This window comes from Trachinotus anak, unplaced genomic scaffold (assembly GCF_046630095.1).
Source record: "Trachinotus anak isolate AG129_WGS33_773 ecotype Australia unplaced genomic scaffold, CSIRO_AGI_Tana_v1 ptg000034l, whole genome shotgun sequence".
In the NCBI taxonomy this organism is placed as follows: Eukaryota; Metazoa; Chordata; class Actinopteri; order Carangiformes; family Carangidae; genus Trachinotus; species Trachinotus anak.
Genome location: NW_027273885.1, coordinates 340,001 through 357,131, shown reverse-complemented (window position 1 = coordinate 357,131; position 17,131 = coordinate 340,001). Strand labels below are relative to the sequence as shown.

Below are 17,131 nucleotides of genomic sequence, written 5' to 3'. Positions count from 1 at the left end.
TTACTCACCAGTGATGTGGTAGCTGACTTGTCGGTTCACAGTGGAGCTGTCATCATCTCTGGTATTCAGCACAGCCACCACCTCACCTGGGGGGTCACTCTCCTGAACTGAACCAAAGTAGTGCTGCTCCAGGAACCTGGGCGGGTTGTCATTGATGTCCGACACAGCCACAGTCACAGTGGTGGTACTGGAAAGAGACAGGGTTTCCCCGAGGTCTGAGGCCACCACTGTGAATGCGTAGGATGGATTTGTCTCGTGGTCCAGGTCCTTGCGTGTGGAGATCCAGCCTGTGTTGCTGTCAATGCTAAAAGTGCCAGCCGGTGTGTCTGAATCCCCCTCTGACTGGATTAATGCCCCAAGACTATATGTTACCTGACCATTGGCCCCAGAATCTGGGTCTAGTGCTTGGACTTGAATAATTGTGGTTCCTATTGACATTCCCTCCATAACAGTGGCCTCATAGGAGTTGGTCTCAAAGGCTGGTTTGTTGTCATTTAGATCCAACACTTTGACTTCAACATCAACAGAGGTCACAGAATCCAGTTTCGCCTGTTGCACAGTGGTGGTGACTTTGAAGTGGTACGTTTTGATCACCTCATGGTCCAAGGGCTTATCAAGCTTGATCACACCTGTATCCTTTTCCACCACAAACACCCTATCTTGGTTGTTTTCTCCGGTCTCTCCGTTAACCAGGGCAAAGGTAGCAGAGAGTGAGGTATATCCAGGAGGAGTGTTGAGGCGCACCGTCCCTATGGCTGAACCTATGGGGGTATCCTCTGGCATGCTAAATAAATACTGATGTTGGCTGAAGGAAGGAATGAAGGCGTCTGGAGAAAGAACGTGGATGTATACAGACACCAGGGAGTGTCGGACCGGATTTCCTCCATCCACAGCCTTCACAAAAAAAGATAAAACAGAGTTCCTCAAGTGGCTGAAGCTGCCTTTAGTCACCATCCAACCATTGTCTGGGTCTATCTCCAAAATGTCAACCACTGGGACATGTGCCTCACTGTAAAGTGAGTATGTCACTTTGGCGTTAGCGCCATCATCGGGATCATAAGCCTGAATCTGTGTCACCAAAAAGCCTTTAGCCACATCAGATTTGACCGAAGCTCTGTACTCTGTGGCATGGAAGCGAGGTACATTATCATTATCATCCAACAGAGTGATTTGTACTATACAGTAAGAGACACGTCCGCCCGAGTCCTGGGCCACCACCGTCAGAATGATGTTATTATTGGCTGGGTCCTCGCGATCAAGCTTTTCTACAGTGGTGATTTGACCATTTGTGTCAATGCTGAATTGGTCCTTTCCCACATCATTAACAAAGGAATAAATGATGTGACCGTAGACTCCAGGGTCTGCATCTGTTGCCTTCACCTTGAATTAAAGACAGACATGAGTATTTTATGATTACAGTACTGTATAATCAATGTTTATAAAATCCCTCAGTGAATGACAGCACCACTTACCTGTATGACTTTTGTCCCCACAGCAGTGTTCTCTCGTAACTCTGCCTCGTACATACTCTGCCCAAACACTGGGCTGTACAGGTTGGCTCCCAGCACCTTCACATGAACCTGTGCAGTGCTGGTGAACACTCCATCAGACACTGAGACATTCAGGCTGTAGGCTGGCTCCATTCTTTGCTTCCGGTGGCCAGACATTGTGATGATTCCTGTCTTCTTGTCTATCACAAAGTTCATCCTTTCATTTCCTGACAAAATGCTGTACTCCAGCTTGTCAAAATCAGAGCTGTCAGCATCTGAGGCCTGGACACAGGTTACAAAGTGGCCCCTGGGGGCCAACTCGTTGACGTACGCCTCATAGAGCAGCTGGTTGAAAACTGGAGGATTGTCGTTCATGTCATTCACTATAACAATGACTGATACTTCACTACTCAGGGGTGGGAAGCCATTATCGGTGGCCCTGACAATGAAGTCATACTTCTGGAGTAGTTCATGGTCTAACATACGTGCTGTCAGGATTAATCCACTGCTACTATCAATGTGAAAGTAGTCTGTGCTGTTATGTGCATTGGAGAAGATCTGGTAGCGAACAACATTGTTCTTCTCTGAGTCTTTGTCAGTGGCAATAACCTGAAGGGCTGGAGTTCCAATCATGGCTGTTTCAGACAAAACTACCCTGTAGGACATTTTCTGGAAGATAGGCGGGTTATCATTTACATCCTGGACAACCACATCAACATCGACCTCAGCACGGGCACCAGTCAGATAGTCTGTGGCTCTGATGGTCAGGTGGTAAGATGATGCTGCTTCATAGTCCAATGAGTGGATGACACTTATGACTCCAGTATCAAAACCAATGTCAAACTGAAGAGACAGGTCTCCATCAACAATAGTGTAGATGATGTTTTGACCTTCAGGACTAGTGGCATTGATGCCAAGAATGGGCGTGTGCACAGCCACGTCCTCATTCACAGAAACAGAATAAAACGATTTGTCAAAGACTGGCATGGCTTTGTTGACTACAGTGATAGGGAACTCTATAGTAGACGAGAGAGGTGGATAACCACCATCTCTGGCATATATCACCATCTGGTACTCCACATTGGACAGGTCAGACTCAAAAGCCCTGTTAAGACTGAGTCCACCTGTCTGCCGGTTGATCTCAAAGTGACCATGGTCGTCCGTTAGATAGTAGGACACCTCTCCATTAATCCCTTTGTCACCGTCTACTGCCATGACCCTGAAAATGGGTGATCCTGGCTCAGCTTCTACTTGAACAGCTGCATAATAAGGAAGTCCAACAAACACAGGGGCATTATCATTTATGTCTTCAACTTGAACTCTAACCATGACTCTGGCCACGTGCAGACGGTCGTGCTCCCTTCTCGCCTCGACAACCAGTTCATAGAACTCTTGCTCCTCGCGGTCAAAGGGTATACCTGTGGTTTGGATCACGCCAGAAGTAGGACGGATCCTGAAGCGTGTACCAGCATTCAACAAGGTGTACTTCAATGGTTCATTGAGACGGTTTCCCACAGCATTGACCACTGCCACTTTGGTAACGTTTGATATATTCTCTTGAATGGATGAAGAGTAAACGCTGTGGGTGAAGCTGAGACCAGAGTCCAGAGCTTCTCTGACAAGAATGGTCACCAGGGCCATGCTGGAGAATTTCCCATCAGAAACTCTGACACTGAAGCGAAAACGTTCTTTGGAGAAGTTGTTGTTTTTGACTAAGATGACTCCAGTGGAAGGTTTGATGGCAAAGTGCTCCAGTACTCCATCAGTGAGAGAGTAGGTGAGCTCTGTGGGGACATCTTTGTCAGGGTCTACAGCTGAAACCTGCAAAGCTTCTACTCCCACATAGGTGGGGAGCAGCAGGACTGTTTCATAGGCATTCTGGGTAAAGCGAGGTGGTGAGTCATTTGTGTCAATCACTTGTATTGTGACCTCAGTTGGACTGTCTGCTGTCAGCTGTGGCCTTCCATTGTCCCTCACATGAACATGGAAGTGAAAAATGGCAAATGTCTCGTGGTCTAGATTAGCAATGGTTCTGATGGAGCCGGTTCCTGAGTCCACTGTGAAGAACATCTTTGCAGTGTCCTCAACAATTTGGTAGACCAACAGAGCATTTTGGTTGCGGTCAGCATCAGCGGCCTTGATCACTAGAGGTGAGTCATCTGAATTCAAGACCACACTGTTGACTGGTGCTGCCTCGCTGATGCTGCCGCGATAGTGAAGCAGCTGGAACACAGGTGGGTTGTCGTTCTCATCCACTACCTGGATCAACAGAGTAGCATTGGAGGCCATCCCAGCCATGTTGGTAGCCTGGACGATCAGGGTGTAAGATGATGTAGTCTCAAAGTCTAGAGCCTTCTGAGTGGTAATCACTCCACTGTACTGATTTATCTGAAAGACGCGGTCGGTGTTGCCCTGCTTGATGTTATAGGTTAGTGTGGACTGGCTGACTGCACTGACTGTGGTGACAGATGTCCCAACCACTGCGTTCTCTGTGATCTCAGCTTGGTACTCCGGCTGAGGGAACTTTGGCCCGGCATTGTCAGAGAGGGTGACAGCAATACGCACTATAGTGGTGGTAGACAGGGGAGGGGAGCCGCTGTCAGTGACTCTGACAGTGAGAACATAATGACCAATGCTTGACAAGTCCAGGTCACGTGCAACAGTGATTAAACCCAGTACTGGCTCGATGTGGAAAGCATTTCCAGTATTGCCTGTTAGAAAATTGAAAATAAAGATAAAAAATGTTGTAGTTGAAACAGACAAGGTCAGATAAGTTATTTAAAGTGTACATACAACATAAAGGGAAGGTATTTATTAATCAGAGGTGCCTACCTGCTTCAATGGAGTAGTGTAGCTCTGCATTCTCTCCTTTGTCTTTGTCCAAGGCAGTGACCTGGACCACAGCTGACCCCACTGCTGCTGACTCATACACCTGGCCTTCATACAGAGCATTGGTGAAGATGGGTACATGGTCATTTATATCTTCCACCTCTATCAGCACGCGAGCCAGGTTCTTCCTGTACGGGAACTCCTGGTCTTTCACCTGTGGAGAAAAACAACAAAAAGCGATGAGCTCTGTATCATTGGATCATGCAACTGGAAAATCTAAGATCTGCCAAGTGATATTATTTTACTAAGTCTAACAAACACAAAAATAAAATGCAAAATATCATCAGACCAGAACATTTACTCTTTCACGTTCCCCAAGTTTCACATTTATAATAATAGTTTACTGGTGGATACACAAATGAGTAGGAAACTGTCCTCTTTCCTGTGATGAGGTGTAGATACTGCTTCGCTGCATGGTGTAATTATCTTAACTGCTAAATGATGAGTTCAGGCTGTATGAAAGCACAGACTTGAAGATTGCCTCTGGCTCGCCTGCTGCTTTCTATATGAGACACAGGCACTCAACGCTGAGAAATTATTTCCTCCTGATAAATTTCTGTTCTCAGAGGGCTGCGCTTGTTGTCTGACCACTGAAGGTCAATAACCAGTAAGAGTGTAACAACCACAGATAGCTGACCTGCGTCCTTTGTTATTGAAGTGCCTTGATTTTATAACAGCCTTTTACAGTTTAACCAAAACCATTTCTTGACATTTAATTGACTGAGTGAGAGATTTTCAACTAACCTTAATGCACTGTTTGATTTTTCAATATAAAATCAATATCTTGTGGAATAAAGCACCGGTCAGCAGCGAAACATTGGTAACGTGGCAGCTTGTGTTCAACATGCTGCAGTGTGCAGATGACACCTCTCTGGTGTCAGAGATCACTGACAGATTACTAATGTATCAGAAGACCAGGAGAACCTGGTAAACTAGGTTTAAATGTTAACTATATAGTGTATAATATATTACAATATGGTTTGATTCCCAGCTCCTCCACTTCCTATGTTAAAGTCCGCATAGAATTGTGTAGGACTAGACTGGAAAAGCAGTTGGTCTATCAGGAAGTGATGGTGATGGGATGTTTAGTTCTGCACTGAACAGACTACTTCAGCTCAGTTCTCTCAAATGTCACCACACACATGAGGTGGTTTTTTAGACTAATCAACAAAACAATATTTGCTAAATTGAAATGGAAAATTTGCATTCAAGTCGTGGCCCCTGTGGTATCAGGCCCCAGAGAGACAGACTGCTGGAAATCTGTCGTCAAGAGAGGAGAAACCAAGGCTTTATACACATGACATCACTCAGTGGAAACAGAACAGAACAAATGTGTTTGTTGACTTTTCTAATAAAATCACTTCTATGTGGCACAAAACTGTGATGGAAACTTGGATAATGTGAAACGTGTCAAACAATTACTGTTGAATTAACTTGGTACACCTGAGCACAAGTTCACCTGAGAACATCTGGCAGCTGCACAGCTGCTGTCTGTTCCCAGAGATATTCAGGGTAGCGTTTTACAATAACTATTAAACAATACTGACGTACTACTGTGTGTTTGTTTGTTTGCCACAATAAATAAGATGTAAATTAAATCTTGTTTTTTTGTCTCATCCTGAAAACACATCAGAACCAAACTGAGGGCCAAAAGCAGAGGGATCAAATATTCCTCTGGGCACAACAACAACTGAGCTTACAGCTGGCAGCTATTATTGCCTGTTGCTCACTCCAGTCTGAAAACATAAGACTATAATTCTATTAGCACAACAATACAGACCAGACTGGACCCCTTCAATGGAAACTGAGGGAGTCAAAGAGTCACAGCTGTTAGCACAAGATGCTACATATAAGTCACATCCTGGACTGAAGTCTTACGATGACGGTGAGGATGTGCTGGGCACAGGCCTCGTGGTCCAGCCTTTGGGCAGTGTAGATGGTGCCCAGGGTGGGGTGGATGCGGAACAGACGCATGCTGCTGGGGTCTATGGAGCTCTGCAGAGAGTAGGTCAGCCGGTGATGCTCGTCACGGTCTGAGGCCAGAACCTGGACCACCTCAGTGTCAGGTGGTGTATCTTCAGATATAGTGACATCATAGGTTGGCTGGGAGAAGATGGGAGCGTTGTCGTTGTTGTCCATCACAGTGATGTGAACCTAGAACATGCAGAACATGAACAAAGATGAGCAGAGTAGTTGGTCAGTCTGAGCTTTTTACACTTTCAACAGGAACCTTGAATATAAATGTTGAAAACAACCTAATTTTAGCATCATTACATTTCCTACAGTTATAATTTCCTACGGTTAGCAACATATTGTTAACACAGATTACTTGTATATAAATGTAATTTACAGTGTTGGAGAGTCAGTGTCAGGAACCTTCTGAGAAACAACAGTGGACTGACATTATCATCCCAAAAACAATGGTACAACAGAACAACAATGAACTGAAACACCGAGCAGTAACGTTTGCTCCAGACCTGGTGGAGGGATAAGAACTGGACCAGGGAAGAACCCATGAAATTCTGGTGCAGATCCAGGATTCTTTTTTTAAGACTTTCCTGAACATTTTTGGACAATTATGTTAATTTCTGAGGAAACAATATTTGGAGCTTGATGTAAACAATCAGACATATTAATGTGTTGATCTGTACAGTTGTACTTATTATCAATAATGAATAATTACTCTACAGCTGAATGAACAGTATCACACAACAGGTAATAAACCACACAGCTGTGTGTGTCCGGATTAAAGACAATAACTAAATAATGTGTAATAATGTTTGTGGAGGTCTGAGCTGAGACTCTGTCTCTTCTGTTGTAACAGCTCAGTCTGACCAGCTCCTGGTTGAATCACAGGTGTTTCATCTCCACAGAAACATGAAGGGCAGTTGCTCATTGATAATTTCCCCCTATGAAAAGTTCATCACAGTAAAATTCATTTGATTTACTGCAGTATCAACCTCATCTCTCCTATCACTGCACTGTCTTTAGTGTGGCTGGAGTTATGTAACAGACTATAATGTGTGTCACCGAGCACACTGCCGAGAAGTCATGCCGGGTGTCAGTGGTTGGTGCGTGTCCTGACTCATGGAAAGTTCCTGAGTCACAGATGACTGGTGATGAAGCCCAGCGTGAGTTAGGAAAACAAAGGAGGAGCGGCAGAGACAGAGACAGGTAGTGAGGCAGACGGACGAGAGGGGAGGCGGGAAATAAGCAGAGTCAGAGGAGATTTCATTTTATCGAGCCTGGTGAGGAGACTGGGCCAAGGCAGGTTGAGAAAAGAGATGAGAAGGTGAATGATGCACAAATTTAGTTGTTGATTACTGAGATAAATTAAACGTTTGGAGAGGTTTCACCTGCCACACTGTGCTGTAATGATCAAATATCTCAACGGGGAAGAAAAGGGGTCGTACGTCATTAACATGGACTCAAATATTACCTGACTAGATGCTGAGTCTCCTGACTCTTAAAACCCACCTCATGGTCTGAAGTGATACAAAACCTCTTATGTGATGAATCACTGAGTTTATTATTCTGTTCACTTAATGTAAACCCTGGTTAGTGGGGCTGTCTGCTCACTGTGGACTTTCAGGGCTGGGGTGGCAGGATGCCAGTCCTGGTTCAAGTTAGGGGCCAGGGCTGGAAGCCAGGGGCATCAGGATACAAGCTGCTGCTCCTGTGAGGAGCTAAGCAGGGGGAAAAGAGGTCAGGATCTGGAGCAGTCTGGCTGCTAACAGAAACCGGTGTGCCAGGAAGAGGAGGAGGAGATCTGGGCTGTTTCAAGGAAGGGAGGTAGAGGAGGGTGATGAAAGAAAACCTCAACATAAAATGACTGAGCTGGGTTAATACTTCATGATTCCCACTTCAAATCAAAGGAAGAAGCAGAATGAGTGGAGAAACATAAAGATACAGATGTTTCCACACAGCTGCACTGCAGGATACAAAGAGGCAGGTAACGTCACATCATGCCCTGTGAGCTGATGAGACCCATCTGACTCAGATCAACTAGGATCTCAGATGGTTTGTGTTGAGATGCTCATAATCTGGCGTTTCCATAGCGACAGAGACTGAAGTGACATCTGCACTTGGGGGGGGGGGGTATTTTCTCAAGTTTAATCTTGACAAAACAGGAGAGACAGTAAAACAGTGTTCTGGTCCTTCAGCAGTTACTGTTAAAAAAGCATAAAAAACTTTTTGTGGCACATAAATAAATAAATTGGTCCAATCCTGTTTCCTACAACTGAGAAACAAACATCAAAACTTTGGTATCATTTCAAGATCTGTAAAAACCCATCTTGTCTTCATCAGTGTAACCTGTAATCAGTGTTCACACATCACACCAGTTACCTACACAGCACAAAACTTTTAATCCCCTATAAAACATTACACCTTGAATTACTGTGACATCACTGAGGTCTATGGACCAACACCTTCATGCTTTCCCCACATCTCAGCTTAAAACCACAGGAGGCAGAGGGTGTGGCCCCCACCCTCTGGAACCGTGCTCAGTCATAAAAAATTCTGATTCAGTCGACAGTTTTCAGAAGCTGCTAAAAACTCACTTGTTTTACCTGGTGATAAACTTTATCCTGTCATGTGTGATTCCCTCTGTGTAGCTTTTATTGTTTGATATTGTTGTATCCTGTTTTTGACTATTTCTTTCTTTTTTTAATAATTATTTTTTGGGGCTTTTAATGCCTTTATTAGGACAGTGAGAGAGTAACAGGAAAGCTGACAGGCAAAAGAACGGCTTCAGCCTTTAGACGTATCTGAACAGCACATGACATGACCTGTGACGTAAAACTGAACACTCAAAGCTCCCGAGAGAACAGAACAGCAGAGGACGGCAGGGCGGATGCAGGACACACATGCAGCTCTGTGGACACTACACCGGGTGTCTGCACATGCGGGCGTGTTCACATGTACACTTGGCACATATGGTCTGCAGTATAGTCCCAGTGCTCCTACAGTTTGTGCGGCATGCAGCCGTCTGGCAAGAAGTCTGACAGAACCCCCACAGACACGGGAAGATGACGAAACTAACGTCACATGGACGGCTGCAGCTCCATGGACGCAGAGAGGACGATTTCAGCTTTTTAGACCATGTGGGAGTAAACCAAGAAAATAAAAGACCAAGGCTTCAAACCAGGAGCTCCTTGCTGTGAGGTGACGGTGCTCACCACTGAGCCGCTGAGCTGCCAAAATACACCAACTGAACTCTGCAAAGATTACAGAGCACAGAACAGCAGCAGGACTTAGTGGGGGAGGAAAGTGACAATGTACACCATCCACACATCCAGAATAAGGAGCCTGAGATTTGTACTGATTCTTATCCAGAGAAAACACAAAGAGTAGTGAAGGGAGACGGAGACAGAGCTGAGTGCTGCCAGGCAGTGAGTCTAAATTTAAACCCTGCTGCAGCAGTCGCCTTCTGCTGTTCAACTGTGGAGACATTCCCTGACGGTGTGACGCCATGCTGGCTCTCCATCTGGGAGCCTTCCTCCCAACTTACAGGTGTGTATCTGTGTGTGTGTGTGTGAACAGGGAGGATGTGAATGATGAAATGAAATAAAAAGCAAACAACAAAAACAACTGAAAAGACAGTGATGACCTCAGGGTGACATCACCACCTCTCTGATTCTCTGATGTTTCTGATCGTCACCGGCTTCAGGATGTAGAACACTTAATAAACTGAACTGGAATGTAACAGTGTAAACAATATTATCATTAATATCTTTTTTTTGTCCTGTCCCAATATCATTGGCAAGCAGTATGAGTGGTCTGGATGCCTTGTGTTGTTGGGGCAGATTTACTGTGCGAAGGAGGAGTGTGAGATACTCCTCCTATCGCATATTTTAACTTTATTAAGACAACCGGACCGCATCAGGAATGAGAGTGGACAGGAAGAGGAAAACAGAGAGAGTATATGGGGAAAAGGAAAATGGGAGTGGGGAGACGGGGAAAAACAACAACAACAACTGCACAACAACAGAAAAACAACCACAGTAACAATAACAATAGCTAATAATATCCACATTTATGGTCACTCTATAGTTCTTAACCATTAGATGCTCCGTATGTGTATTTGTGTATATGTGTATATGTGTGTGTGTGTGTGAATCTGTCTGTGTGTGTGTGTGTATGAGGGAAGGGGTAGGTAGGTGTGCGTGTATGTGTTCATGTGTGTATGCAAGTGTGTAGGGATTTGTCATTGGATGTGGTGGGTAATTGATGTGGGGGCTGCAGTAACAGCGCCCCCCCAGACCAAAGGCACGGGTGGCCTGGTTTCTGGGCACCCGTGCCTTGTGCCTTGTGGTGAGACTCCCAGCCACCCCCAGAGCCCAAGGACCCGCAGCAGCATGCCCCCCCGGTAGCCACGTGCCCGACCCAAGGAGGAGCCCACAAGGGAGTACAGAGGCAACAGCCCCCAGCGCAAGGAGGCCCGTACAGGGACAGCAGGCAGGAAGCCCCAGGGCAAGCCCACGACCACCAACCCCAGCGCGAGCCGGACCCAGAGCCAAATGGCCCCGGCAACTGAAGACCCGCCCGCCCCCCCCGGCGGAGAGCCCGCCACACACCCGAGAGGCCCCGACCCCCCAGCCCCCACCCACCCAGCGGGAAAGACCCCAGCCAGCCGCGGCGGCCCGGTATCCCGGCCCCAGTGACCCTGCAGGACAAATGGGGGAAGGAGGGCAGACGGAGTCCCCACCCCCCCTGCCAGGAAGCCAAGCCTGGGGGGACAGAGAACAGCAGGCCCCCCCGCCCAGCCCCAAATCCGCCGGCGGGGCCCAGGGCATCCCAGAAATGCCCGGATTACCCGCCGGAGCCTCGAACCCCTGCAGCATGGCCACAGCCCCCACCCTGCCCGCCACCCACAAGAGGAGGCCGCCCACCCCCACCAGGGCCACCCATGACATCTCCGCAATGGATCTTCTTCCCCCACATGGCAGGCTCCCCGCACAGCCCACACGGCACCAGGGACAGATAGATAGGGGGGCCATCCTCTCCCCACCCTACGTCTGGTGTGGGTGCAAAGTGTGTATGTGTGGGTGTGTGTATGAGTGCGTGAGTGAGTTGGGTGAGTGGGTGACTATAGGGCCTTAAAATTGGGGGAACGGTCAGGACATGGGCGCCCCACCGCTAGCAGGCGGTTGGGTCCTCCCTGCCCTTCCCTACCCCCAAAGCCCTAGTGTCGTATGGCTTGTGGGTCATGTGGATGACTAAGGTGTATTAAAATTAGGGAGCAGATGGGGCATGGGTACTCCACCGCTGGTAGACGGCAGAGTCTCACCTGCCCCATCCCACCCCCCAAGGCCCTAGTGTCATGTGATATCTAATGTGCATTTAAAATTGAGGAGCAGCACAACAACAATAGCAGGTTGGTGGGCAGTCCTGCCCACCAACCTGCCTCATCCCCGTACTGCCCCTCAGAGGCCCTACAGTCATGTGGAATGTGGTGTAGTGGAGCAACAAGGGCAGGCAAGGCATGCACCCCCCCACTGGTGATCTAGGTTCTATATTAATACTGTGAAAGTATCAAAGCCTCAGTCCACAGAGAAATGCACACAGCCTGTATTCAGAAACTGAGCCTTAAAACCAGCCATCAGGACTTCTGGAACTTTGTGATGTCACAACCAAGCAGTCACCGCCCTCAGCTACGCCCCAAGCCCCGCCCACCTGGACCCATCATCCAACCTTGCAGGATTTGGTTTCTGAGTGTTTACCTTAAATCTGATGAATTTTTATTGGATCACTCAGAAAACAGTCAGCCAATCAGAAGAGAGAAATATACATCTTCTCATGGATATCAACACCGGACCTTTAACACGTACATGCACAACAATGAGTGTGACCCAGCGAAAACTGGACAAAGGTTCTACCTGTGTGTATGTGGTGCTGGTGCCGTCGGTGGCCTGCACCGTCAGGTTGTAGAAGGAGCGCTGCTCAGCGTCCAGAGGCTTGGCGATGATGATGGTGCCCACAGCCTTCTCCACGTCAAACACACTGTCACTGTTCCCACCTGCTCCACAGGAGGAGAGAGAGGCAGTCAGACACAGGGTCGATCATACAGACACACTCTGAACACACACACACACACACACACACACAGCTGAAATCTCCTGTCACACACAGTAGAGAATTATCCGAACTGTTAAATGTCATTCAGTGAAGTGATCACACAGACTAAACAACACATGACTGGAGACCACAACACACACACACACACAGACACCAGCTCCACACACTCCTGCAAACAAACAGTCAAAGGCATAAGATCACAGCAACACAATGGAGCACAAGCACTGGCCATGCAAGCACACCAACACAAACCCTCGGTGTGTGTTCTTGTCACTGCGCTGGTTCAACGTGTGTGTTTGTGTGTTTGACGAGTGTGTGTTCACAGCAGGTTCACTGTCGATGATGTCGGTTCCTCTCAGGCAGGTCTGATCAAGTGTTTTGGTCTTATTGGCTCACCGTAGTTCTTCCACCACGCAGACACACAGCTGAACTCTGTGTTATCTGCAGTCTACGTGTGTGTGTGTGTGTGTGTGTGTGGTGCAGACTGATTGGGATTCCTCGGTGGTTCCTCTGTCTAATAAATCCATGACCTGTGTGTGTGTGTGTGTGTGTTTCACAGCTTGGAATCTGAGTTATTTGTGTAAGTTCATATTAATATGAACAGTATTTAGTTGGAGTCAAGCCGTCAGAGTGAAGCCTCTGTATGTCTGTGCTTCAGTGGTTAGTGTACAGACAACTAACCAGATACTAACTTAGTTACTGAAGAAAAGGTCTGAACACAGTGATGAAGATCTGAAGCCACAGAAATCACCTTTTCATGATTTTTAACTGATGGACGTTTGTGCCTGAGGGGTGTGTGTCTGTCTGAGTGTGTATCCACAACAAACACCATCACCAAACTGTGAACAACTGGCAGGGTTCATGGGGGGAACTGTTTCTACCTCTATTGGGGGGGTCAACCCCCAAAAGTTAAAATGTTTATATAATCTTCTCACCTGTAATTGTAAATATTAGCCTACAGTCTATTTTCCATATTCATGCCTGGAGGAATGTTGTGACCCCTGTACAGGTGAGCTGAGTGATGTTAGCTAGTTTCTAACTTTAGCCTCAAGCTACAGTTAATCTAACTAATGTTAGCTAGCTGTTAGCGCTCTTTCATTACCATTGTTGTCTTGTCATTTCATCACCAATATAAAATATCATATGATCTAATGTTAGCAAACACTGGTGCTCAGTCCTGAGATAAGCGTTGACATCAATATAAAGTTTTTTATTTCATGTGAACAGTCTTTGTGTCTGTGGTGGTTCAGTCTTTGACCTTTTTGATATCAGCTTCTATAACAGACGCCTCCTTTGTTTTCACTCAGGAGTTTTATCTGTTGGCTCATTGGACCATATTAAATCCATGTGACTGAAGGCTGAGGGAGGGAAATGTGTTCCTTCTCCTTCACTATATGAACGTGACAGCATCAGTTAGATACTGTGATACTGTGACTTTAGTTCACTGAAGAACGTTCTGTTCTGTTCTGGGTTCTTTTTATCCTGGAGAAATAACTGACCCTCCTGACACTCCGGTCTATAGATATATAAAGCGTGTGTGTGTGTGTGTGTGTGCGTCTCAGCCTGCTGGGTGGAGCACCATTAGTTTCACCTATAAATGGATCACTGGTGTGTGTTCAGAGGATGTGGTGTGTGTGTGTGTGTGTGTGTGTGTGTGTGTGTTTAAGGCCTCTGTCACACATGCTGCAGCTCCTACATGTCTGTTTCTAAGGTAACCACTCAGCCTCTCTGTCACACATGTTCATATATTTTGTGGTTTGAATGAGGACAGCAGGTTTTCACTCTGAGTATTTTATATTTTGAACTCTTCAGACACATCTCGGTGTGTTTGTATTAGACGGACGGATGCCTCAGCATCATGTGCCGCTGATGTCCAGTGTGGCCTCAGGGTCAGACTCCAGCTTTTATTCACTTCTTCAACCTTAAAGATCAAAGACTCTCTTTGTTTTCATCTGTTGTTTTTCTTACTTTTCTCCATCCTCCTCTTCACTCTATTAACTCCTCATTCCGATTCTTTCTTCTCCCTCTGTCTTCGTTCCCCTCCCCACATCTGCTTCTTATCACCTTTCCTATGTGTGGGTGTTGTGAGCTGTCTGCTGGGGTTCAAGCAGAGCTTTGTGCAGTGGGGGCTGGGTGTTTGTTGCTGGGTTGTGTGTCTTCAGGACCTGCTGCAGTTAAGTGCATCCATTAGTTCAGCTAATGGGTCAGCAGATTTCTGTGCACATGTGAACCTGCTGTTGAAATGTGCTGCATGAAGACATGCATTAATTCCATAAGGAGTGTGTGCACAGGTGATGCTAACAGCAGGTCATTAGACAGCGCTGTCACCCAGGTAACCCAGGGGCTGTTGCCATGGCAGCAGATGAAAATGTTGTGATACCTTTTTACCAAACCTTCATGACTTCAATTAAGCAATGTGGTCCATTAACGTGAAACACACACACACACACACACACACACACACACACACACACACACACACATCAGCAGCACTGAGGAGAAGCACACGGGTGGACGATGATGCAACAAAAGAAAAACGAAAGGAAAGGAAGTGGGAGGAAACAGAGCAAAGAGTGGTAGTGAAAGTTGGAAACGAGATACCTTCTGAGGAACAGTTCCTGCCACAAGCGCTCTGCAGGATATAGAACATCTCACGGAAAGACCTGGGACCTTCCAGGTGTGAAGCGTTGAGGAGAGAGAGGAGAGAGAAGGTGAGACAGGAGGGACAGACGGGCTTGAGGAGGACGACAGGAGGATGACGTGATGAGAGGAGGCGAAGACAGAGACAGAGACAGCAACTGCTTCTGATGAGCTGAAGCTCTGTCACAGTATCTGAACATCAGACGGAGTCAACTGAAAACTGAAGAACTAAATTACTGTTTACAGCAGTTTTGTCAGAGGGAGAAGGAAGTCATTTTGGTTTGACTGGTGGTTGCTGATTGGTTGCTGATATTTGTGGATTAAAGATAACAGACAATATTTTATGGACATTTAATGATTTAAATTTTTGACTTAAATCATATAAATTACTTAAATGTGCCTTGTTGCTCATTTGTGTCTGATAAAACCAAAGTGTCACATAAATCATTTCTGTATGGCTGAAGTAGGACACAGACCTTTAACTAACAAACCAATAAATATGTCGGTATATGTATGAATTAATCACTGTACTCATAAATACAAATATTTTAATTTATACTATGTGACTTTGATCTGACCTCAGGTCTGTTTCTCATCCTGCTGTAATGTTCAATTGTCCAGGATCAATTCATCAATTAACTGATTGAGAAAATGTTTGAGCAAGAAAAACAAAGCTGTGATTCCAGAAAGAGAGAGAGAGATGAAGAGAGAGAGATGAAGAGAGGGATGAAGAGAGAGAGAGATGGAGGGAGAGATGAAGAGAGAGATGGAGAGAGAGAGAGAGGTGGAGCGAGGAGCAGGGGCAGAAGGTATCTCCAGCTGGATACACACTGACTGTCACTGCTCAGTGACAACAAAAGGAAAGATGGATGGTGCATTGTGGGAACCTCAGTCCTTCCTGGTCGCCGTGGTGCGCGTCGTCGCACAGAGCGTCAGCGAACATGTGACACTGAACGGCTTTAAAACGTTAATGTAATTTGGAATCACAGTCTGATATTAGAATTATGAAATCACTTTCCGCGGACCAGAGCTCCGCCACACAGAGAGAATAAACTGAGCTTAGTGCGGCGGCCGGGACTTAATCTGGTTAAAGCCTTTCAAGTGGGTGAAAGTGAACTTTGACGGATCAGAGGGATTTAACTTCACGATTTTGGGCTTTTCCCGCTTCCAGGCAAACGTCGCACTGGCTTTAAAATGTGTCTGAGGACAAGCAGAAGCTTCATAACGAAGAAACAAACACAGTCACATCAGCTCTCTGGAGACCTCCTTCAGGGAGAAGCTGTCGCCATGGTGACAGGGATGGGCAGAGCATCACAGATCATGCAGCGAGGCCACAGTACCTGAGCTGCACCTCATGTACACCAACACACACCAACACCATCAGCCCAACACACAGCATGCACCGAGCTGCTCACACCTCGCCAAGCCCCCACCGGCTGACGCACCATCGTCCTGCAGGGGGGTTTTTACCTGTGACGTCAAACCACAAGGGGGCGGAGCTCTGCTGCAGGGACACAACGCCCACAATCTCAGCCACCTTGTCATTCTCCATGACGGTGAAGTTGTAGAATGGCTCATCGAAGAACAGCGGGAGCTTGGAGGGAGGGGGGCGGCGGATCCACTCGATGTGCAGGCGAGCCGTGGACGACTTCTGAGGACGCCCATTATCTGTGGCTTTGATCTGAGGAGGAGAAGGTAGACCGTGAGGTAAGAGAGGCGTCACAGCTGGTCACTGACGAGGTGTCAGGTTCAGAACAAACGTGCAGGCAGACGTGAAGAGCTGCCGAAAGCTTGCGCACAGTCAGGATGTCGTAGCTCCCCGCGCTGAACGCCTTGCGTGACGACACCACTGCCGTCTTGGGGTCGATGAAGAACTTCCCGTCCTCGTTGCCGTCCACGATGCTGTAGGAGAGGTCGCTGTTGGGCCCGTCGTCGCGGTCGTAGGCGAACACGCGATAGATGGGCTCGCTCTTCTTCCTCCTCTCCCTCTCCGGGAGTTTGACCTGGTAGACCTTCTCTGGAAACGTGGGCTT

At 47.0% G+C, this 17,131-nt stretch overlaps 1 protein-coding gene across 7 annotated transcripts in view; it reads right to left on the bottom strand.

Annotated features, from left to right (window-relative positions):
- Window positions 1-17,131, bottom strand: part of fat3a (FAT atypical cadherin 3a) — a 111,806-nt gene that overhangs the window by 28,176 nt on the left and 66,499 nt on the right. For 6 of the 7 annotated variants that reach the window (XM_071471546.1, XM_071471549.1, XM_071471547.1 and 3 more), the window contains exons 5-11: window positions 16,898-17,131; window positions 16,569-16,779; window positions 12,260-12,399; window positions 6,258-6,533; window positions 4,323-4,533; window positions 1,473-4,201; window positions 9-1,380 (exon numbers count right to left, since the gene is read on the bottom strand). The exon at window positions 16,898-17,131 is cut by the window's right edge and continues 81 nt beyond it. In XM_071471546.1, the coding sequence (XP_071327647.1) occupies window positions 9-1,380; window positions 1,473-4,201; window positions 4,323-4,533; window positions 6,258-6,533; window positions 12,260-12,399; window positions 16,569-16,779; window positions 16,898-17,131 (5,173 nt within the window). Of the gene's footprint in view, window positions 1-8; window positions 1,381-1,472; window positions 4,202-4,322; window positions 4,534-6,257; window positions 6,534-12,259; window positions 12,400-15,059; window positions 15,129-16,568; window positions 16,780-16,897 lie in introns of all 7 variants that reach the window. The other variant, XM_071471552.1, reaches the window with a different exon arrangement.